The sequence below is a fragment of the Pelodiscus sinensis genome, chromosome 1 (assembly GCF_049634645.1).
Source record: "Pelodiscus sinensis isolate JC-2024 chromosome 1, ASM4963464v1, whole genome shotgun sequence".
Classification (NCBI taxonomy): Eukaryota; Metazoa; Chordata; order Testudines; family Trionychidae; genus Pelodiscus; species Pelodiscus sinensis.
This window is the reverse complement of record NC_134711.1, coordinates 55,395,695-55,418,889: the sequence shown is the minus strand read 5'-3', so window position 1 is coordinate 55,418,889 and position 23,195 is coordinate 55,395,695. Positions and strand designations below refer to the sequence as shown.

General features: G+C 47.1%; 1 protein-coding gene across 5 annotated transcripts in view; it reads right to left on the bottom strand.

Annotated features, from left to right (window-relative positions):
• The window catches only part of ANO6 (anoctamin 6), a 187,577-nt gene that overhangs the window by 125,418 nt on the left and 38,964 nt on the right, over positions 1-23,195 (bottom strand). For 4 of the 5 annotated variants that reach the window (XM_075930407.1, XM_006126492.4, XM_006126490.4 and 1 more), the window contains exon 2: positions 9,383-9,462. The exons of the other annotated variant lie outside the window; for it this stretch is intronic. In XM_075930407.1, the coding sequence (XP_075786522.1) occupies positions 9,383-9,462 (80 nt within the window). The remainder of the gene's footprint in view (positions 1-9,382; positions 9,463-23,195) is intronic. 5 annotated transcript variants of the gene reach the window in all.

Genomic DNA, 23,195 nt, shown 5'->3' with positions numbered 1-23,195 from the left:
CCACCCGGGCAGCCGGTTCTCAGATGTCTCTGCTTGCTTGCCTGCCTTCCACTTACCCCTCCCTAACCCCCCTTCCTGATGTCAAATAAAATACACCTATTTTCAAAAATATTAACTCTCTTTATTTAACAAAACTGGGGGGGGGGGGTGAGATGAAATTCTGGTGAGACTGGGGAAAGGAGGCGGGAGAGGGGAGAAGAGAGGGTGGGAGAGGGGAGGGGGAAAACTGGGAGGAGGGAGCTGGAAGGGGGAAGCAAGGGGAACAAGGGGGAGGGGAAGCTCAGGGTTCAGGGGTGGGGGTTGTGCCAGGCTGACTCTCTCCCAGCACGGCGGGTGCTGGGGCCTCGGCATCCCGGGGGGATGGGGAGGAGGGTGTGGAGGTTGAGGTGGGGAGTGTGGAGATTGAAGAGTAGGGTGTGGAGGCTGAGGAGGGAGAGACGGGAGGGGAAGAAGGAGCAGGCGCTGTAGCGGCACGAGGCTGCACTCTCTGCACCAGGGTGTGCAGGTGGTTGCATATGGCACGACCCTGGGCAAGCAGCTCCTGCTGGAAGTCCCTTTCGTCCTGCACCCACTGCTCCAGGGTGTGGTGCAGGGCTCGCAGGGCCCCCCGGTGCTGCTCGCTGTACCCCTCTCTCTGTTCGGGTGGTCCTCCGGCGGAGCCCTCGGGTGCGGGAGGAGGTCCCAGGCGGGGTGGTGTGCCCTGCACGCACAGCTAGTGCGGCTGTGGAGGAAGAAGAGAAGTGGTCAGTTCTCCCAAGGGGGACAGTGGGTGAAGCCCAGCCCCCTCTGCAAGGTGAGGATGACCGTGCCCTGCACCGTCAGAGCCGCCGTGCTTGCACAGAGGCCATGGTTGGATTGTCTGGCTATCCCCAGGAGTGGGAGCTGCCCCAAGACCGCACCCAGGCCCCTGTGCTGTGTATAGTGTGGCCGAGGTGGGGGGCAGATGTTAGAGGGGGCTTGTGAAGGGAGGGCGTCCTGCTGTGTCCTGCACCGGGGTCAGGAGCATGTCAGGTCTCTTCACACACGCGTGTGGCTATCAGGCCACGGCCCCTGCATGGCAGGCAGCTGGAGCCACCTTCCCAGGGGTGGCACGGCAGGTTGCTGCGTGGTAAGCAAGGGCCATGCACACGGTCCCTGGTCTCCCTCCCCACCCTCCATCCCCCGGGAAGGGGACAGTGACGGCACTTACATGGCCTCCCCAGATGACCCTGCTGACTCCTCTCCTGGGACTGCTCGGGGGTCCTGCTGGCATTGTGGCTCCTCCTCCATGCCCTGGTCAGGGCCCTCCGGTCCCGGCTTGCTGTCTCCCGGAGTGGTACGGACCACACTGCCCACCCCAGAATGCGGTCCAGGGCGGTGAGGTAGCAGCAGGTGTCTGCCCCTGCTGCAGAGCTGCCCCAAGTGGGCACTGGTGTATGCCTGCCACAGCTCTTTGATCTTGAGGCGCACCTGCTCCTAGGTGCACCTGTGGCCTTTCTTGCCCAAGGTGGTAGCTATGCGGCTGTAGACGGCTGCACTCCTACATCTAGTGCAGAGATAATGGACATTGAGGGCCTGCCCCCAAACCTCAATGAGGTCCATGATCTCCGCACTTGTCCAGGAGGGTGCCCGCTGTCTACGACACCCGAGTGGCTCCTGGGTGCTGGGGGAGTGAGCGGGGGAACGTTGGCCGGCTCTGGCTGCCCGCCTCATTCTGGGCCACTGGGTCAGGGGCAGCGACTGCTGGTAGGCCTGGATCTGCCACATGCAGTGTGGCCAGAGTCTACCCTTTAAGGGCTCAGGGGCTGGGGGAGAGAAGAAGAGTTTTCCTGGTTTGGCCCAGAGTGGCCACCAGGGAAAACTGGGAAGGGCTGGAGGCCCCCTATTTCGAAATAAGCGTCTTCAGAGCACTTGTTTCGAATTACCTATTTCGAATTATCTATTTTGAATTCCTCATAGAATGAGGTTTAACTAATTCGAATTAAGCACCCCACTATTTTGATTATATTTCAAAATAGCGGTTTGCTTGTATAGATGCTATTAAAGTTATTCAAAATAACGGCTTTTATTTCAAATTAACTTTGCTGTATAGACATACCCTAACAGATGTATTGGAACATAAGCTTTTTGTGGGCAAAGACCCACTTCGTCAGATGCATGTAGTGGAAATTTCCAGAGGCAGGTATAAAGATGCAGGCCAGAATAAGGCTAGAGATAACGAGGTTAATTCAGTCAGGGAGGGTGACTGAAAATACTTAAAAATGCTGTTATCATGGCTTAAATTTAGCTGGATTTCCAGTAAATGTTTTCAGCCCCTTGGAGATTTTATAGCATGTTGGATGAGTGGGCTTGGGGGGATTATTGCAAATACTTTATAAGATTTTAAGGTCTGTCTGTTATTAAAATGAGGTGAACTCACTGCAGATTCAGTGGTTCTGTTTAAAAATCAATGGCTTGATATAACCCAAACATTCTAGATAGGCCATTCGTATCTGACAGCTCTTCGGGAAGAAATAATCATGGGTCCAATTTTCAGAGCCTCAATTTAAGCAGCTAATACATTCCAAGTCTGATGTTATAATTACGTCCTAATACACAGCAGACTGATATTGACGATCAGTATCATTAAACAGTATGAAACAATACATTTACCAGTAGAATAATTACACTTAGCACATATTATGTCATGATTTTGAAGTCACAAAACACTATACAGTATACACTGTGGAAGAAAACAAGCCACAACACTATGATCAACTGATCAATCAATAATTCAATAATTCAAGATCAATCAATATGATCAATCAACAGCAAGGTAGGTACCCTTTATCCACATTTTATACATAAGGAGAACGTTCTAGAAGTGACTGCTCTTCAGCATTAGCCTATGCGCCTGTTTCAGGGAAACAATACCATATTCTCTCTGTTATTAGCCAGAGAGAAACAAGTCTACATTCACATCAGCTGCTTAGGACTCTCAAATGGTCTGTGGACAGAGGCAGGGAAAATCAGTAAAAAGATAAGAATGGAGAAAAATGAATGAACTAGTAAAAGTCAAGAATGTTGTTTGTTTATCTTTTACTACACCACAACCAAGCACAATATTTTAAGAGAAACTGATTATTTAAGTGACATCCCCTCTGCAGGAGTGAGTTGTCCAATTGGCACTTGAACGGCAGAAAACACAACTCACACTATCTTTGAAAGATGAAGGGCAACTTTCACAAGATTAATTGCTCTTCAATTATTTACCATTGTAGTAAATACGTGCCTGTCTTAGACATCCAGTTATATATAATGGGCCTTATCTGTAGCTGGTGTAAATCCATCTTAAGGTGACCAGATGCCCCAATATAAGGGGCTTTGTATTATATAGGAAAATATGCTCCTTGCACCTCCCCCCCCCTCCCGATTTTTCACAAAAAAATCCCGATTTGCTATCTGGTCACACTAATCCCTAGTGAAGTCAATAGGACTAAGTCATTTTACACCATCTGAGAGTTTGACCTATTGTTTTGCTTTATCTTTAGATGATTTTTCCCCTTCACACAGTACAACATAAAACACCCCCACATTGTCAGTGTCAGCAGTTAGTCTGGAAACCTTCTGGTATGTCCTAAGTTTAACTACTCAGCTTCGGCAGAAGCGGAGAGACTCAAAGAGGAACTCAAAAAGACTAAAATAAAATAATATCCATATGGCTTGGGACCTCTTCTGGCCAGAGATTTTCTTCATTGTGTGAATTACACAGAGCCAAATACATTTCTGACACTTGAACTAATAATCACTGAGGCCCCTAGTTCTGCCACTCTTGCTCTGAGTAGCGCTATACTCTGGAATATTCCCAAAGGCTCCATTGTCCGTTGGCCTAAAAATCACAAAGCACAGGAGATAGTCAGAACAGCAGGAGGGGAAGCAGCATTTTAGAAAGGCTGAAAGGCTGCACACTAAGGGTGTGTCTAAACTACATGCCTCCATCGACGGAGGCATGTAGATTAGACAGATCGGCAGAGGGAAATGAAGCCGCGATTAAAATAATCGCGGCTTCATTTAAATTTAAATGGCTGCCCCGCTCTGCCGATCAGCTGTTTGTCGGCAGATCGGGGCAGCCTGGACGCGACGCGCCGACAAAGAAGCCTTTCTTGATCGGCACAGGTATGTCCTGGCTGACTGGACTGTGTAAACGCTGCAAGTGGAGGTGTAGGAACAAGACAAAAGGGCAGGAATTGGGCCAATGGGAACAGTGAGTTTATCCAGTGAGCAGAAAAGGCAAAAATAAAACCCAGTGTTGTGGAAGGAAAGGGGAAGGCACCAACGGGCAGAGTGGAGGAGAGACAAATGCCATGGGGCCAATAGGAGACAATGAGGGGAAAGTGCAGGAGGAGTGGGTAGGGCGGAAATGGGAAGTCAGTGGGGGTGGGACAGGGAGGAGACAGAGTGAAGCTGGGAGAGGAGAGGAGGGGCAATGGGATGAGAGGAAGGAAGAGAAGAGAAAATGAGTGGGTGCCAGGAGAAGAGCAGTTGAAAGGAGGGGTGTGCATGAGAAAGGCGGGGGTTGGAGCAAGTCATGTGTGAGGGCGTAGAGGTGCGTGAGGAGAACTGGGGCAAAGGGTGACGAGGGGGTGGCCACCATGGAGGAAGAGGGCAAGAGGGCAGGTGTTAGGAAGGCAGGGGCAGTGAGGGAAGGGAGAGGCCCCAGGAGGGTTCAGGGATAAGGGAAGGTGCAGATGCCAGGGAGATGGTGGGAGGAAACAGAAGGGCAGACATGGGGAGGAAAGGGAATGGAGGGGAGGGACAGGCACCAGAGGGCAGAGGAGAGAGGCAGGGCAGGTGGATAGAGGGAGGTGTTAGGAGAGGGGATGGGGAGAAGAACTAGAGGAGGGGTGGACACAGGGGGAAGGGAAGCGTGAGTGCAGGGTCAGAGAAGATGGGGAGGTGGGCAGGCCCGAGGAATGCTGAGGAGAGTGAGAGAGCAGGAGCCAGGACAGCGGGGGGGGGGGGGGGGGAGGGGCAGCAGCAAGCACGAGGGGAGCAGATGGGGTGAGGGGAGGATGGGAGACATGGCAGCAGAGGGGGAAAAGGGAGAGGTTTATGACTTGGGTGCCACAGTGGCACACATCCAAACAAGCGCACATGACCTCAGTATTGGCGCACAAGACAAAACTTACTCTGTTCATGGATGGAAAATAGTAACGGGAACACTGATGGTGAGTAAAAGAATGGAGGAAGAGGGATCATACTGAAGTACAAGTTGTGAAGGAGGGGTGGGGTGGGGTGGGGAGTCCAGCCTGAGGGGGGTGGGGCTAGGACTGGCCCAGCCTCGGCTCTGCCCAATGGCCGGGGGAGGGAAGAGAGCCAGGGTTGGCCTGGCTTCACCTCTGCCCAACGGTTGGTGTGGGGAAAGTGGGCAGGCCGGGGTGACCACGCCTTGGCATGACCCTTGGCTGGGGAGAGTCAGGACTGCCTATCCCCAGAGACAGTGGGGTTGGCGAGCATAGCAAGCAGGGAGCACCGCCTCTAGTATAAGATTAAAATAATTAACACACAGGGAGGTTGTGAAGTGTAATTAATTGTCAAGTGCTTTGTGACCATCTGATGAAATGTGCTATAGAAATGTAAAGTTATTTAATTTATAGACTTAAATATTTTCGATTTCTGTATTGACAATGTACACTGCAACTTGACTGACATTAAGACCCACAAAGTCCTTTATTTCTGCTATCTGCAAATTCATCTGTCAACCACAGGAAAACAGGGTGTGCGTGTGCATCACAAAGCAATAAATCTGTTATGCTGTTAACTGTTTTTCTTCTGACTCACTCTTTGTAATAAAGTGTAATGAAGTACTAAAACAGAAGTTTGTTTTTAGTTCTGTTTTTAGCAACAATGAGCAAGCATCACTCAAACGGAAAACTTTCCTGTACTGTTTCATTACCTAAGATGAAAGGAGAAAGCTTCTACTTACTGAATGAAGCCCAGGACTTAAAGCCTTTGTGCCAGGTAGAACATTAGTCTGACACTGACTTAAGAAAACTGATGGTAACTGCTGACATGCTGATGATGTCAAAGGCATTTGAATTCACTGTGCTAATTTTAGGCTAGACATCCAGCTGACTTTCTATTACATTTTTCAACTTTTGTAACCCATACAAGACATTTGTTAAGCTTCATTAGGAAGAGACCAGAAGATTTTTCCTTTATATAAGGTTGAAGCCAGTGTTTTCCTGTAGGACTGATTTTCAGCCCCCACATAAAAGAGAGGTAGTAGAGAAATTCGTGTTTTTGGGATCTTTGGGTGCCGGCTAAAGCTATATCTGCACTCTTCTCCCGGAGGCAGCATGCAGGGTCTGTGAAGCTACACAATGCAGTGGAATGCAAGCTGCGTCTGCTCTGTGAATAGGGTGACCAGATGTCCAGTTTTGGACCCCAGAACACCTGGTCAAAAAGGGATCCTGGCAGTTCTGGTCAGCACTGCTGATTGGGCTGTTGACTATCCAGTGTGTTATTTTAGGTTTTTGACTGGCCCTGGGCATTTCTTAATTTTTATTTCCCTCTTACGCTTAAATTTAATTCTTTGAGTGATGAGTTTCAAAATGCCTAACCTGTAGTGGCTGGAGTAACTATCCCTATGGTCATTTTAAATTTTATATATATATAAATATATATATAGGTTTTTGGTTTCTTCTGGTGTTGCATAGCTGCACATTACCTCGATATTGGTGCACATAACACAATTCATTCCCTCTAATTTTTTCCATACAGGTGCAGAACAATGGCCAGGAGTCTCCTAGAATCAAGATCAATCTCCTGGAGGCTCCTGCAGCTGAAAGTCTGGCAACATAGTGGGGCTAAGGCAGACTCCCCACTGCGCTGGTCTGCGCCACTCCGGGAGAAGCTGGGATGTACTTGTAGCCCCTGCGGGAACCTTTGATTGAAAGCACTGCCCCCACAGCTCCCATTGGCTGGGAATGGAGAACCATGGCCAATGAGGAGGGAGTGGGGGAAATCACAGAATGATGGTTGCTTTTTTTTGCAACAGTGTCACACGGTTGACTCATATTCAGTTGGTGGTTCATTATGACCCTCAGATCCCTTTCTGCCGTACTCCTTCCTAGGCAGTCTTTTCCAATTTTGTGTGTGTGCAACTGATTGTTCCTTCCTATGTGGTGTACTCAGCATTTGTCCTTATTGAATTTTGTCTTCTTTATTCAGAGCATTTCTCCAGTTTGTCTAGATCCTAATTTTAATCCTATCCTCCAAAAGACTTGCAACCCTCCCTGTCTGATATTTTCTGTCTGATATAGCCCTCCCTGTCCAATGATTCCTGTGTTACTGAGGATGTCAAGAATGTTCATGTGTTCTAGAAGCAGATGTTCCAAGAAGCAACTCTCTAAATTGTCTTAAAAAATGCTACTCTACATTTTGTCTAAGAAGCCTATGTCTGCGCTAGGAAAGTTTGATGACAAAAGTGCTGTCGACATGCAAAAGTCGCCACAACTGAAAAACAATCAAGCCAGTTCTTCTGCCTCTCACTGTTGACATTTCATAACCGCATTGCTAGTACCATGTTGACAGGTAAAACAAAGCAATGTGGGTGAGCATCCCATAGTGCAGTGTTGTGGGAAGGCAGAGCTGATCCCTGCGCTTTGTGGGATTCCTGCTGTTTTTTCCCACAGCATTCTCAGTTGCTGGGAGCAGTATCATGAGTAGCTCTATGAGCTCCCTATGCAGAAAATGCCAAAGCTGCTCAACTGTCTATCCAGCCCTCCCCCTGCAGTGAGGATGTTAAATATCGGTTAATTTACTAGTTGAGTAGTCGATGGAATTTCCATCGACTACTCAACTAGTCGATAGGCACTTCCGCATTCCTCCTTTGAAATGTTCAAGAGCTCCTGGTGGGGCTTTTGAACATTTCAAAGGAGGAATGCGGAGCTCGCATGCAGCCCGGGGCCAGTGGGAAGCCCCGCTGACTCTAGACTGCACGCAGGCATGCCAGCTTTGAAATGCAGAAGAGTGCCTAGCGAGGGCTTGTGTGCATTTCAAAGTGGAAGTGCTCTCATGGAGCCTGGGGTCAGAGTCAGCCTCTGGAGTCAGAGTCCCCCGCTGACCCCAGGCTCCATTGCTGCTTTGAAATGGCATGTGGAGCCTGAGGTCAGTGGGGATTCCCCAGCTGACCCCGGGCTCCACGCAGTGCTGCCACTTTGGAACACTGTGGCGGCATTTCAAAGCAGCAGCGCTGCATGGAGCCTGGATTCTGTGTGGTGCTGCCGGACTCTGTGTGGTGCTGCCACTTTGAAGTATCCTATCTTCATCCCCTCCTTTGCTGCCTCTATCTGACAGAGGCAGGAAGTTGGGGAGAACTGACTAGTCGATTTGACTATCCAGTAAGCATTTGCTTATCTGCTAGTTGACTAGTCCTTAACATCCTTACCCTGCAGCAGCAGTCTGCCTGCCACTGTGTTTCTAGTGCAGGGCAGAACAGGAGCATTCCAATGATTTGTTCTTTGTTCTCCAAACATAACAGCTCACTCAGCTGCCAGAGAGTTGAGGGGCACATGCCTGCAGTGCAGCAGAGATCAAAACACTTAGCAGAGACATTAGGGCAGGCATTGTGGGACAGTGATAGAAGCCAGTTCTGTGCACAATACAAACTGCAGAGTCCATACTGGCTCTTTGTCGACAATAGAGGGAAGGGAAAGACAAAATTCTCTTATGGGATGGAAGTCTGTCATCACCAAAACTGGGTGTGTGATTGCTCAAATTGTTTTGTTGCAAAGGGGAAGTCTTTGGTGACAAAACTTGGTAGTGTAGTAGACAAAACCTTTCACACAACATCAGTAAACATTCTCAACAGAGTAATGAAACAGAACACTTCTTCCTGGCTCATTCCAAATTACAGATATTTGAGAGATTAAGGCGGTCTAATTTCAGGCCAGTTTGAGGCCTAACCTCCATATTTATGTGAGTATAAGTGCAAATCTGAGTAGTTGCAACTCCAACTTTCATGACTCGTGGCCACAGCTTTTCAAACTCATGCAGTATTTGAACTGCAGACACTAATTGCAGCTGCAAAAGGAAGGCTATTCTTTTGGAAGCATATTGTTAAACTGTATAAAACACTTTAATTTCATTGGAAATCCAAAGGCAGGGCTGTCCGTAAGATTTATGGTGCCCTACACAGGTGGAGGGGGGAAGAGCTCTGTGGGGATGGATGGGACTGCGTTCAGGGCTGCAGGGACAGGAGCAAGACTGAGAAGCATATACATGAGAACCAGAGGGTGCTGCAGCACCCCATATTTTATGTGAGGTCCTGGCCACTGCCTAGAGTCCCGTCTGCTTGCCTCGCACGGGCTGCATATGCTTAATGATGACCCTGTCTAAGTTAAAGTGAAAGATTACTCACCCACTCGGAAGTATGAAACTTTTGCTGGTCTGGTGTTGTTCCATGGCTGGGAACAATAGTCTGTTCCACTTCTTCCAAGACTAAAAAACAAACACAGAGATGTGTAGTAGATCTGTTTGTAGCTTTTAAATAAGTAGCTTGAAGGCAAAGTGCTTTACTTCATTTCACATTTTCAAGAATTGTTTAGTTTTGTCTTTTCAGAATTTCAAATATAGTCGAGCGTGGTTAATCAATATACATTTATAAAGCTGGGGTGATACTTGACTCTAAGATCTGATTTCATTTGTCTATGGAGTTACATTAGCAAAACAGAATAAAGAATAGCACCCTCAATTTTCATTTGGAATGGAAGACTTCCTATTAGCATAGGGTGACCATCTGTCCCTTTTTTACGGGACAGTCCTTTAAGTCCTTCTCCCAGTATCCTGACTTTGCCACCAACATACGGAGCTTCAGCCGTGGGAGCCCTGAGCACCGGTAGCTCCTTCCCCACTTCCCCTGTGGGGCTGAAGCCCCAAACACCACTGGCTCCCTCCCCCCCCCACTGAAGGGCTGAAGCCGTGCGTGCCAGCAGCCTCCCCCTTGGGACTAAAGCCCCAAGCACCAGCAGGCCCCCCATTTGGTGTCCCGTGTTTGGCATAGGGAAATATGGTCACACTATATTAGCACCTTCCTGTTCCATACTCCATGTGATGGAAGAAAGTTATCACTAAGGTATGGATTCTACTACTTTCACTCATACACTAAACACACCTGTCCAGTCCTAGATGAAGGACTTTGCAAGACCAGGGAAGTCATTTATGGCCCCTCTGCAAACTGGCCCTCCCCAGCCCTGGCTTGCCAGCCAGCCTCCCAGTCAGCTTCCTTCCTACCACTGCCTCACCAGACACCATGCTCCTGACTCTGCCAGGCTCCCGGCCCCACCAGGCTCCTAGCTACCAGCCCTCCACGAGGACTCCCCTGGAACATCCCCTGCTCCCCCTAAAGCACAGGGCCTGAGGTTGCCCTGAACCATCTTATAGATGGGACGGTTCTGACTCTGAGTTACCACAGAGAATTCTTTCCCAGGTCTCTGGCTAGCAAATCCCACCCCATGCTCAGGGTTTAATTGATCAGCATATTTGGGGTTGGAAAGGATTTCCCCCAGAGGTCAAACTGGGAGAGACCGTGGGGAATTTTCCCCTTCCTCTGCAATGTGGGGTACAGGTCACTTGCAGGTTGAAAATGGAACAAACAGTGAATTCTCTAGAATGAAATCTTTATATTAAGATTTGAGGACTTCCATAACTCAGCCAGAGGTTATGGGCCTATACAGGAGTGGGTGAGTGAGGTTCTGTGGCCTGTGATGTCAAGCAGCTCAGATTAGACAATCCTGAGGGTCCCTTCTGGTCTTAGGAAAAAACGGAATAGCTTTGGGGGAGAGTGTTAGCTGGGAAGAGCCTTGGAACTAAGAGCAAAAAAAACAAAAAAACAAAAAAAAACTACTAAGGATTTTGTGCATTCTTTTGAGCTATCCTTTTTATTTACAAATAAATTCCTGACTCATCAATTTATCATTTTAATGGAAACAATCAGCATGACTGTATATCGAAGTAGTTGGTCAAAAAGGAGAATGATTATTTATGCTTCTAATTTATATCAGAGTGACAGCTCCTCTGTACTTAAGGCTAAAACCAGCTTTGTTTAAAACTCAGTTGTTCTAAGTGTTCTAAAGTCCATACAATTGATCAGAATGGCTTGAATTTTGGAGTGAGTCAGGGCACAGGGCATGGGGAGTAAAACAGATTTTTCTTAAAATTGACATATGCTGGCAATGTGTGTGGAGCTATGTGTGTTTCCCCTCCTCACAAATGGAGATCAAATTAAGGCTCAGATGATTATACCAAGGTCTCAGATGCTTGATGGTTACTGCCAACAGACTGTATGGCAAGCACCAGCTCTGGGAGGAAATTAAAAAAAAAGTTAGTTGAAAAAGTTTGTTTCTCCATTTAGGCACCCTGAGGCTTCAGCTTCTATTCACACATCTAAAACACTGAGCACGCACTGCAAGAGAGGCTAACTATTTGGAAAACTACTCAGCCATCATGGGCCTAAGTCCACGCACTCCCAAGTTTAAAGCTGGCCCAAGGGCAGAAATCTGCAGTGAAAGAAAAATCCTATTGCCTTTATCAAAGGGATAAAGGTGAAATGTTATCTGAGTATAGGAGAAAATTCATAAAACACCAAAACAAAAATAATTTATATACATTAATGTAATTATTTAAATGAAGTATACTACACAAATGCTTGTTGGGAGTGGAACATGACTGAGGTAGAAGAATATGCAGAGAGATGCACTGAGGGAATCACGTGATGGGGAGAAGATGGAAACCAGACAGAGTGACTGAGGGAGACTATGGTCAGTGGTGCCTTTAACCTCTAAGCCCAACAATTCACTCTAGTGTGTGTGTCAGTAATATAGCATGTGTCAGTCTCCAAGGATGTGATGGAGGTAAAGTTACCCAGTGATAGCTAATGCCCTTCCAAAACAGTGAGCTCAGCAAAACTCTCCTCTGAAAACCAGGATATACAGAATTATGCTCAATGCCCACACAACCTTAACTCTGCCCTTTTTGAGACATGCCCCAATACAACCAATCTCTTTTTCTCAGCCTTTTCACTACAATGGATAGGTTTTACTTGCACTTGTCCTCTTAGCCTCAAACACTGAGCCTTCTTCCCTGGCAGAATACTACTCCAGAAAAATTTAACAAACATTTCATACCCTTTTATATCCCCTTCAGACTTGCAAAGGGGATATTGCCTAAACCTATACGTCCCCCTATCCATCACAGCATCCAGACTGCTTTTATAGTTCATTTTATTACTGACAATACCCCTGTCAAGAGGACTCCAATACCCTGTTACTGCCAGAGCCTACACAATTCTGCAGTGTTGATAACACAGCTGGTAGATGGAAGGGGTGAGGGCTCAGACCCAGATCTCCTCTTTCAAACTGCTCTAGTTTCTCTCTCCACTATTCAGTGCACCTATACCTAATACAGTACATGCAGCTGGAGTGCATGCAGATAATTGCCAGTGGTGATTTCTAGCTCCAGGGGTGCAGAGTTAAGATTGTGTGGGCATTTATCTTAACTCTCCATTTTCTTGTTTTCAGATGTTTGAGCCTGTGGAACTCAGCATTCTGGAAGGGCATGAGCTATCACTAGGATAGTGGTAAATTACCTGTGTTGCTGAAGTGTTTTACCATTCAATTATCTGGAGAAACCAAACCAATCAAAATAGAACTATTCCGAGCATCACGATCTCTTTTCACAATATTGATCATGTGCAATCTTAAAAACAGTTCTTCGCTTCAACTCTGTCAGACACTGCAAAGGACAAAAACTCAGCCACAGCCGTGAGTAAGATGTCTACCATGTAATCACGAACGCAAGGCCAGTCTGTCAGAATGTGTGAGGACATTGGGGAATTGAAAATAGTTACCTTGCCATAAATGTCATCTGTCACATTCCTCACAGTGTCTGGTAAATGAGAGCATTGACTGGTTGTCACAGCAGTTTAAAAATAACACATTCCAAATCCTTCACTCACAGGGGAGAAAAAGATACGGAACACTGCACTCTCATGGGGTACATTCCACTCCTGTGCAGAGGGTCAATACAAAGCCTGTTGGCCAGTCAGCTCCTGCTGAGCTTTTTAGTGGGATTTGCCTGCTGCACATACTTTATACTTGCCCTTTGCACGTGGAAAGATTAATCGTCAATTATTTAGGAGAGTTCACTGGCTGACAACATAAAAACGTAATCCTACATTTTGAGACAATGAGTAACACCCAGGTAGGTTTTGTAGGGAAACATAGGTGCTTACACGCCTTGTAGAAATGTCACAAATTAAAAAGTCCAACATACATTTACAGCGAGTAAGTAAAATGTAATACGTTTTAGGTGAATTTAAACATTCCCCTGCAGTGTTCAGTCCCATGGTTGTAGGCCGGTGCTACTTCACCAGAAGCAGTACATGAAATTGATTAGTCTTCTTTAACTGTCCAAATTGACTGGAATAGCAAAATAAAATAAAGGTATCAACAGACCTAGAGTTGGAGCTACTGAATGGAGTCAGATACCCCAAGCTTTGTTCTGTCCATTTGGTATAAGCCATACCATCCAAATGTAGTGCAATCCTAAGTCTGTATTTCAGTATGCTCCTTTGTAAGGAGAGCTAATTGTGTGACTTAGGCCTTGTCTACATTAACCCCGCTTCTTGTGTGTGGTAAGGTTGGCAGGGTTTGCTCTTCTGACAATGCCGGGTATTCTTCTCCATCCCCAAAGTCACTCAGAGATAGATTTATCACATCTAAGCAGATGCAATAAATTGATGGCTGGTGGATCGATTGCTGCAGCATCGATCCCTGGTGTAGCATAGACAAGGATTTTCAGTTCCTTAGAAAAGGGACTGATGCTCCTCATACTTGTATCTGGTCACATCAGTGGAAAAATCTCCATCAAGGAAAGCAGATGGGCCCACCTATTGGTCACTGACAAGCAAGGAAGCAAAAGGCTTTCTGAAGAAAAGAGAATGTCCCCTTGATCACAAAGCCACACCTCAGCAGGCACTGTTCCAGGAGCTCTGGAAAGGGATAAAGCAAGATATGGGTATACATTCTGGCTCCTGAAATGAAATTTATTCTGCAGCTTATTTTCCGGAGGTTCAATTTTCAGAAGACCATGGGATGGCTCTGAGTGGTCACTCCCTGATTCTGAGGAAACCAATGGTCTACAGATGAATTACTTTGACCCTGTTCTGTTGAAAGACTAGGACCAATACTCACGCATCTCCTAGCAATAGATTATCGGCACATTAGATATGAGGAACTAACAATTGCTTCTATCATAGAAGTAGTAATATGAACACCTGCAAATAGATATCTACGGGTACGTCTACACTACCCCCCTAGTTCGAACTAGGGGGGGTAATGTAGTCATACGGAGTTGCAAATGAAGCCCGGGATTTGAATTTCCCAGGCTTCATTTGCATAAAGCCGGCCGGCGCCATTTTTAAATGCCGGCTAGGTCGGACCCCATGCCGCGCGGCTACACGCGGCATGGACTAGCTAGTTCGGATTAGGCTTCTTAATCCAAACTAGCTAGTCCATGCCGCGTGTAGCCGCGTGGCACGGGGTCCGACCTAGCTGGCATTTAAAAATGGCGCCGGCCGGCTTTATGCAAATGAAGCCTGGGAAATTCAAATCCCGGGCTTCATTTGCAACTCCGTATGACTACATTACCCCCCCTAGTTCGAACTAGGGGGGTAGTGTAGACGTACCCTACTAGAGTCTGTCTCCCTCCAAGACTATAGAGTACCTATTTGGGGAGAAATTGGTGCATAGACTAAAATGGGCTTTATGCATCTGCTCATTCTAAAGAAAATAGCCTAGAATAGGTCTGAAGCCCTCTGAATTTTGGGACAATAGAAAAATTGTATTAATTAAAGCCTAGAACAGGGATAGGCAATAAAAAAATGGCAACCCACCAATAGTGCCTGGCAGGCTGCCACCACTACGTTTACTTGCACCTCCAAAGGTATCAGAGGACCACAGCTCTGGTTGGCTGCAAATCAACATTCACGGCCAATGTGAGCAGCAGGAAGGTTATGGAGCAGGCTTCCAGGGAGCTCTGGCTCCAGCTTTCGTGGTTAGTGTGAGGGCCTAACCCTTGCTGCTGCCCAATGTCACATTCCCTGGTAATACCGTGGGCTGCCCTGGAACCCATCCATAGGATGGTTGAGGCAGCCACTGTGGAACTCCCCAAAGCACAGGGCCTAGGGCAGCCACCCTGAACCTTCCTATGGATGGGACTGTTCTGTCCAGAGTACACTCTCTTTTTCTAGTCATAGGTGAAACTCTGAATTCATAGCTACCAAAAACTACTCCTTAGGTCAGGAATTAAGATACTCCAACTTAACTTCTGTTTTTGGGTCTGGATGCGGGGATAGATAGTGAATTAGGCATGACCCTCACCTTTCAAGAGAAGGCCAAAGGGGGAAAAAACCCTAAAAAAATCTGAGGAAGAGAGATAGGTTGGAATATCAACACCAGAAGTAAAGGAGTCTTCTTTCCTCCTTATTAGGTGGACATATAGCACTACTTGTCAGGATCTTCTCAATTGTTAAATAATGTCTGGATAACAAGAAACAAGGATATACAACAGTTGTTTTCTTGGATAAACTATTTTCAGAACTCACTTGTGATCAAAGATTATAAAGGGACATTATGTATGTTTCTTTATAAGGAGGAATTTACATCAGGGGTGGGTAATAATTTTTGATGGGGTGCCACTCCAAAATTTTGGGAAGTGGTCGAGGGCCATACTCTTCCATGATATTAATGGAGAAGGTGTGAGCCAAGTTTGGGTGCAGAAGGGAGCTGGGGGTAAGGGACTGGGGTGCAGGAAGGAGTGTGGTGTCTGGGAGGGAGTTTGGATAATGGAAGGGATTGTGACCTGGGGGACTGGACTGGGGGTGCAGGGGTCTGAGTTATGACCTAGGACAGGAAGAGGTTGTGACCTGGGGTGCAGGGGTTTGGGTTGTGACCTAGGACATGAGGAGATTGTGATCTGGATCAGAGGTCTGGGGTGCCAGATCTGAGAGAGGATATGGGTGCCGGGGGAGCATGGGGTTTGGGTATTTGGAATAGGGGGACAGGAGTGGTGGGCAGAGGTTGGGGAAGGGGGAGGATGGGGTGCCAGAGAAGGACTTCCCTGGGTGACTCCCGGCCAGCAGCCCCGGACATTTTTCAGGAGGCTTCCGCACCTGCCCCGCTCCTGCATAGGCTGCAGGGCCACGTGCAGGTGTGAATAACTATGAGCTGTAAGGGAGGGGGCATGGTGCTTCATGGCTGCCTGTTATTCAGAAACGGGCCAATAGGATTGTGCTGGGGTGGGGGCAGCACCTGAAGCCTTCCCCCTGCTCCTCTCCAAGTTCACAGTTTTGAAAGAGAAGTGGCCCGGCAGCTGCCTTTCTGAGCAGCATGCAGTTGGAGAGCAGCAAGCAGGGAGCCTGCCTCACGCTCTCCGCTGCCTCCACAGGCCGGATCTCGTGGCTTGGTGGGCTGGATACAGAAAGGGCTGGATTTTGCCCAGGCCTGATTTACATCATTTGTTTTATTACACTTGTGCAGTCCTTTGCATAAACACATGTAACTAAAACCTGAGCTCTGCTAATATAGGGGCATGCATTTAAAATGAAATTGATTTTTTCTTTATAACCTTTCATAATACAATATTTATAGTTAACCAGGTCGATATCCATTTTTAATATTAAAAGTTGGTTCTCTCGTTCTGTTCCCTTACAGACCCATATAAGAGTAGGTAAGAAACAGACAGCAATCAATAATGCCCATTCTGACTTTTAAACTATTGGTAAATGATGGTGTTAGCATATTCACAATTCCCACATATGTAAATATTGTTAAACCAAAGACTCTATATCACCTAATAAACATTTATTTTAGTTTCAGAATATGCAACCCATAGATCGTTACACACACACACACACACACACACACACACACACACACACCCTCAATCTTAAAGGAAGTGCAGAGGCAGCTTTTTTGTTTGAAAGCCTTAATTTAAATGTGTTTTTTTTCCTTACAGCTGAACAAACAGAGCCCTAAGAACAAATTATTACAAATCCAAAACTAAAATATCTGCTGACATTAGTCATAAAGACAAAGACAATTCTGTGTTGGGAATATAAATACAAAGAACATCAATATAAGCCCTGTTGCCTGAAACTGGTCAGAGCCAAGACAAGTCTCAAAAAAGGGAACATGCAACTCGCAGATTGTTACAGTGACAGATTAGCCCTAAGGGGAAATGATTATGCAAACTGTAGTGCTTGTACATTAAAAAGGCACGATACTGTAATGTTTAGGGGTTGACCTGTTCGGTAACCAATTGTTGCTGAATTCTTAGTGCAGACCTTGATTTGAAAGTTGGCCACTTGCCCATGGGCTGGGAAAGGTTCTTAACTGCCTATGAATAGGCAATGCTGTCTCAATAGAAAAACAGACAAAGGGCCTGACTCTGTTTCTATTAAAGTCCCTGGCAAAACTCCCATTCATTTCAATGGGAGTTGGATTGGGCCCCATGTTAGTTTATGCATTGGACAAAGGGCCAGAGTCAGATTAGTTCCACTACTATAAATCCAAAGCAATTGCAGTGAAATCCAAATGCTGGTGCCAGATCTTCACTGGAGTAATTTAGACCAGAATTGAAACTTCAGAGTGAATTCTACTGATTTATACACTACACAATCTCAATGGCGTGCCCAAGGAGTAAATTAAAGCAGAAACTGATCCATTAGTTTAGCAATGGTAAAGAGTTCATCTTGGAGGTCGAAGTGTTATCCCTCCTGCAACATGGTTAAGAATTATTACAAGTTTCATGTATCACAAAGGCCAAATCTAGATGAGGAAAATAGCTTGTTCTAAGATATGTTTAGTGCTATTAAAAAACGTTTATAAGTAACAATTCAAGTAGTGTTTAAAAAGATGTTATCTGCTGCAGTCAAACCTAGGGCATAATGGAAAAAGCTGATCAGGAAATTCAAAATCCTTCCTGTTGACATAGGCCAGTCTTATTCCCTGAGAGCAGCACCTGGAGAGAAAACTCTTCATGCATAGCTGTCTGTTTATCTATGTGCGGGGTCAACCATTTCTGTGTCATGGTCCTCAAGTCTCATCTTGCAGCCTCTGCAGGACTGAGGCTATGGACTGGAGGAGGGTAGCACCAACATGTTACCTGACTCCTTTCCCCTGCATGCCAGAGAGAGTCTACTGAGATGCAACCAGTTTTCTCTTCCCCCAGTCATGCATTTTAAATGAGGATATTTGAGGTAGTGGGGAAGGAGATTAAGGATATGAAGAAAGGTGCCCAGAGCTAGTACAGAGGGCAGTGAACTTCTGGGTTAGTGGGCTCATGAAATTTGGAAGCTGAATCAAGCATCAATCTGTGATTTCCACAACCAAGGATACATTTCCTAAGAGGAAAACATCTTTTAGTCTGGCCTTTTGGGGATAGGCTTTCATTTCTCCAATTCAACCTGGAGAGATATGTGAGGCATGATTTACTCTTCAAGCCCTACAACACAGGGTGAAATCCAGAAGTTGATAGCAAAACTTCCATTGACTTAAACGGGCCAAGATTTCAGTCTACACTGCTAAATCACATAGTCACTGGGTTCCATATACAGTAAAACTCCATTAGTCCGGCATCCAATGCTCCAGGACTCCTGATGGTCCGGTACCATCAGGAACCCGGAAGTGCTGGAGCAGTCGGACAGGCTTCCCCCATTCAGCTGCTGCTGAAACTGACCATCAGCTGAATCGGGGAAGCCGGGAGCAGAGCAGCTGGGGTGCTGCCGGGTTGGTCCGGTAGCGCTGCCCCTCGGGAGCAGCTCTGCCCCGGGCTTCCTGGAATCAGCCGCTGATCTGTTTCAGCAGCGGCTGAATCGGGGACCCCTGGGGCAGAGCAGCTGGGGTCCTGCTGGGTTGATCCCACAGAGCCATCCTTTGGCGCTGCGGGACCAACCCGGCAGCACTCCAGCTGCTCTGTCCCAGGCGTCCCCAAAAGCAGCTGGGGTGCTGCCGGGTTGGTCCCGCAGCCCCGAGGGGCAGCGCTACGGGACCAACCGGGCAGTACCCCAGCTGCTCTGTCCCAGGCGTCCCCAACAGCAGCTGGAGTGCTGCTGGGTTGGTGCCGTAGCGCCGCCCCTCGGCGCTGCGGGACCAACCTGGCAGCACCCCAGCTGCTCTATTGCAGGCATCCCCGATTCAGCTGCTGCTGAAACTGACCAGCAGCGCCTGAATCAGGGACTCCTGGGGCAGAGCCTGACTATCGTATCGGGGGGCTATGAGGGGTCTGGGGTGGCATCCCCTTCCACCCCACTCCAGACCCCTCATAGCCCCCCCTTCTGATAGTCCGGCATATCTGATAATCCAGCACCCCCTGGGTCCTAAAGGTGCCGGATTATCGGAAGTTTACTGTAATAGGTGATACATATACCCAATGCCTGTGGTTAAGATTACCTGATACTTTCCATTAGAGGACACTTTTTTCTCTTGTTTATAACTTTGCCACAATTAAGCCAGCCAGGTTCAAATGTTTCATACTGGGTGCTGCCTGCTTTGGGCTGAATTGTCACAGCTATAATAATCTAGTCATTTCTGAAAACAAGACTTAAGAGGAATGTATTTTTGCCCTGTTAAAAATGCTCCCTGCTGTTTTATTGAGAAGCTCTAGTGTCCCCTGCTCTGAGGCAATAGCTTGAAATTTGCCTTTGCCTTAATTATGCAGCCATGGAAATACACCCAAGTTAAGACTTTTTTTTTAATATCCTCAGTTTAGAGGAGTTTGAATTTGAACAGAGTTTCCCTTTTAAATGATTTTTTACATCCCTTTATCAGAGCTCTCTGGACATCATTACTGTTTGGGCCCAAGCACCAAACAGAAGTCTCTACAGGGCTTGAGGACGGAAAGTATGGAGCAGATTGCAAAAACATGAGACCTGCCCTTCCTCTTCCTCAGGACATCTCCAGAGACTTTGTTTCTCTGACTAAAAAAATTCCAGGACTTCCTTCTGGAGTTGGCCAGGATTCTTAGAGGTGAGCTGAGGGTGTTGAACTGGTGTCAGAGTATGTACAGGACCAGCTGGTTAACAACCAGTGCCCTCCTCCAAAGAAAAGACTGCATATAGTGGAGGCTCAAGTCCTTGTGCCCTACCAGGAGAGCAACTATGGGGGAGCCCTGTCCCCTCTAGAAGGCTGGAAAAACTGAAAAGGAAAGAAAAGGGGATTGATTACCAGGGAGCTTATCTCAATTGACAGAGCTGGACAGGTCCAGAAAAGGGCTGAATAAGGGTGGGAGACAAACAACCAGACCAATCACAAAAGAGGAGAGAGATCCTCAAACAAAACACACAAAAAGGGAAACAAAATGGAGGGCAGGCCACACCACAGGTTGGAACTGCAGAAACATCAATATGGAAAAAGCTGCTGCTGCCGCTTTGAGAATGGACTCCAGGGGAGTGCAGTTGCAGCAATAGTCAAGACAATCTCCCACCACCACCACCACCACCACCACCTGGCAGAATAGTACAAGCAGAGTAGCCACACACCCTCTCCAGCTCCAGCAGCTGGAGTGGCGGCTCCACACAGCAAGGAAGTGTGCCCGATGCACCAATGAATCTAGGCTAGGCAGTGAAAGAGGCTGTCTGTTGGGCCCTGCCTCATTTGTGGCAGACTGGAAAGTGTGTTCCTTTTGTGGCTACCAGAAGACAGTGGGCCTAAGTCTGCCTAAAGCTAAAATCCTGTCCCTTCAACCAAGGGGTATGAGCCACTGAATTGAGGCCACAAGTAAATACTGAGCACAACAAATTAAATAAATAGGAACAGGAGTGAGGTCAAAGGTTGAAAATCGCCAACCTGAAGCAAATACTTACCAGCAGCCACATACCACACTACAGAAACACTTCCCCAGTAACCTATCCTTGCAACAAACCTCATTGCCAACTCTGTCCACTCATCTATACAAGCGACACCATCACAGGACTTAAGCCGCAAGATCAGGCACTCATCCATCTGCACATCTACTACTGTAATATATGCCATCAAGTGCCAGCAACGCCCCTCTGCCATGTATACTGGACAAACTGCACAGTCTACACCAAAGGAGAAATGAACACAAATCAGACATCGGGAATGGTAACACACACAAACCTGTAGAGAACATTCAGTAATGGATTTGAAAGTAGATATCCTTTTACAAAAGAATTTCAAAAACCTGTTACAAAGAAAAACGTGAACTGGAATTCATTTGCAAAATCAACACTATCAATTTAGGGCTAAATAAGTATCGCAACTGGCTAACGCATTACAAAGGCAATTTCCCCCCTCTGAATAGTCACATCTCCACATCATCTGCTATGAATGACCATCTTCCATCCTGACTTGATTAGCTTCATTAAGCTATGTCTAGATTGCAGGCTTCTTTCAGAAGAAGCTTTTCTGAAAGAGCTTTTCCAAAAAAAACTTCTTCCGAAAGAGAGCGTCCACGCTGCCAAAGTACATCGAAAAAGTGATCTGCTTTTTTGAAAAATAGCATCCACACTGAATGGATGCTATCTCGCATTTACGCTGTGATTACTGAGGACGGAGTAGCTACCAGGGTACCTGTGCTTTTTCCTCTTTCTTCTTTCGAAAGAACTCCCTCTTTCCATCCATACATGCCTTTTTCTAAGAGAGTTCTTTCGGAAAAAGACTTCTTCCTCGTAGAAAGAGGTTTACCAATGTCAGAAAAACCCCTCTATTTTTTCGATTTTTTGTCAAAAGAACGTGATTTCAGTGTGGATGTATGTGAAGTTATTTGGAAAAACCGTCATTAAAAAAAAAAAAAAAACACACCTCTGTAGTGTAGACATAGCCTACACAAGCAACATCTTCTTTATATATACTCCTGCTTCTGTAACTTCCACTTTGATTCGTCTGATGAAGTGGGTTTTCCCACAAAAGCTTATGCCGTAATAAATCTGTTAGCCCCTAAGGTGCCACAGGACTGTGTTGTTTTTACAAATACAGCTATCCTCCTGTGATTACATAGTTAAAGATTGCATGTATGTACACAAAGATGACTGAATTAAGATAGCACAGACTAACTTAACTTTGGTACTTTCAAACTTCTGTGTGCTTTACTTTACAACTCTAATACAACCTCTCAAATCCAGGACTCTCTGGTCTGGCAACATCTGTGGTCCAGCAGGAGCAATGCAGGGGCTGGGGAGGCCTGGCCTCAGCTGGGCCAGGCAGCAACTGGGGAGCCCCCGGCCTGGCTGGGATCCCCCAGCATCATCAGAGCCAGGTGGTGGCTAGGGAGCCCCCAGTGTCAGTGGGGCCAGGCAACTCCCACCCACCCAACCCCACCTAAGGAACCTCCAGCTACAGCAAAGTTGCCTGCAGCGGGGTGGCCACAGCCAGAAATCCTGGCAACCCCCAGTAGCAGCGGGGTTGAGGTGACCGGGCAGCCTCTGCTGGGGAACCCACAGATGAAGTGGGGCTGGCGGAGGTGGGCGGTCTCGGCCAGGGAACCCGCAGAATTCCCAGTGTCAGCAGAGCGGCCCCAGCAGTAGGGCAACCCTGGCTGGGGAACCCTCACCAGCACCAGGCCCAGCAGTCCTGGGTGGCCCTAGCCGGGAATCCTGGGGAACATCCAGTGGCAGTGGGACCAGCAGCGGCCGAGTGATCCCCAAACTCCGGGAGACCCTGGGGCAACGGGCAGACAGCAAGGTGGGGAACCACGCTGGGCCAGATTTAGTGAGTCCATCAGCAGGGTAGGGAGCCCCAAGGAGAGGAGTGGGGCAATCAGCAGGGGAGCACTGGCCTTCCCTGGTCCGGCAAACTCCCTGGTCTGGAACAGCTCAGATCCTGAGGATGCCAGTTCAGGGAGGTCCAACCTGTATAGATGTAATGTGCCATTGGGTCAGCTGTTGCCAATAAGGAACCAACGAGAGCTGTATTAAATTCATCTATATGCAGAAATCTCAAAGACTTGTCTCTTTAATCAACAGAAGTTGCTCCAATAATAGATATTACCTCACCCATCTACCACCTTTAAATAAGGAGAAAGATTACTGCTGGCTACACACAACATAGTTAAATAGCCAGTTACAAATAAACCAAAACATTTTAGAAGTGCCCCGATCAGAAGAGATGTAGCATTAATTGTTCCTGAGGAAAGGGAAACTTTGTTAAGACTCT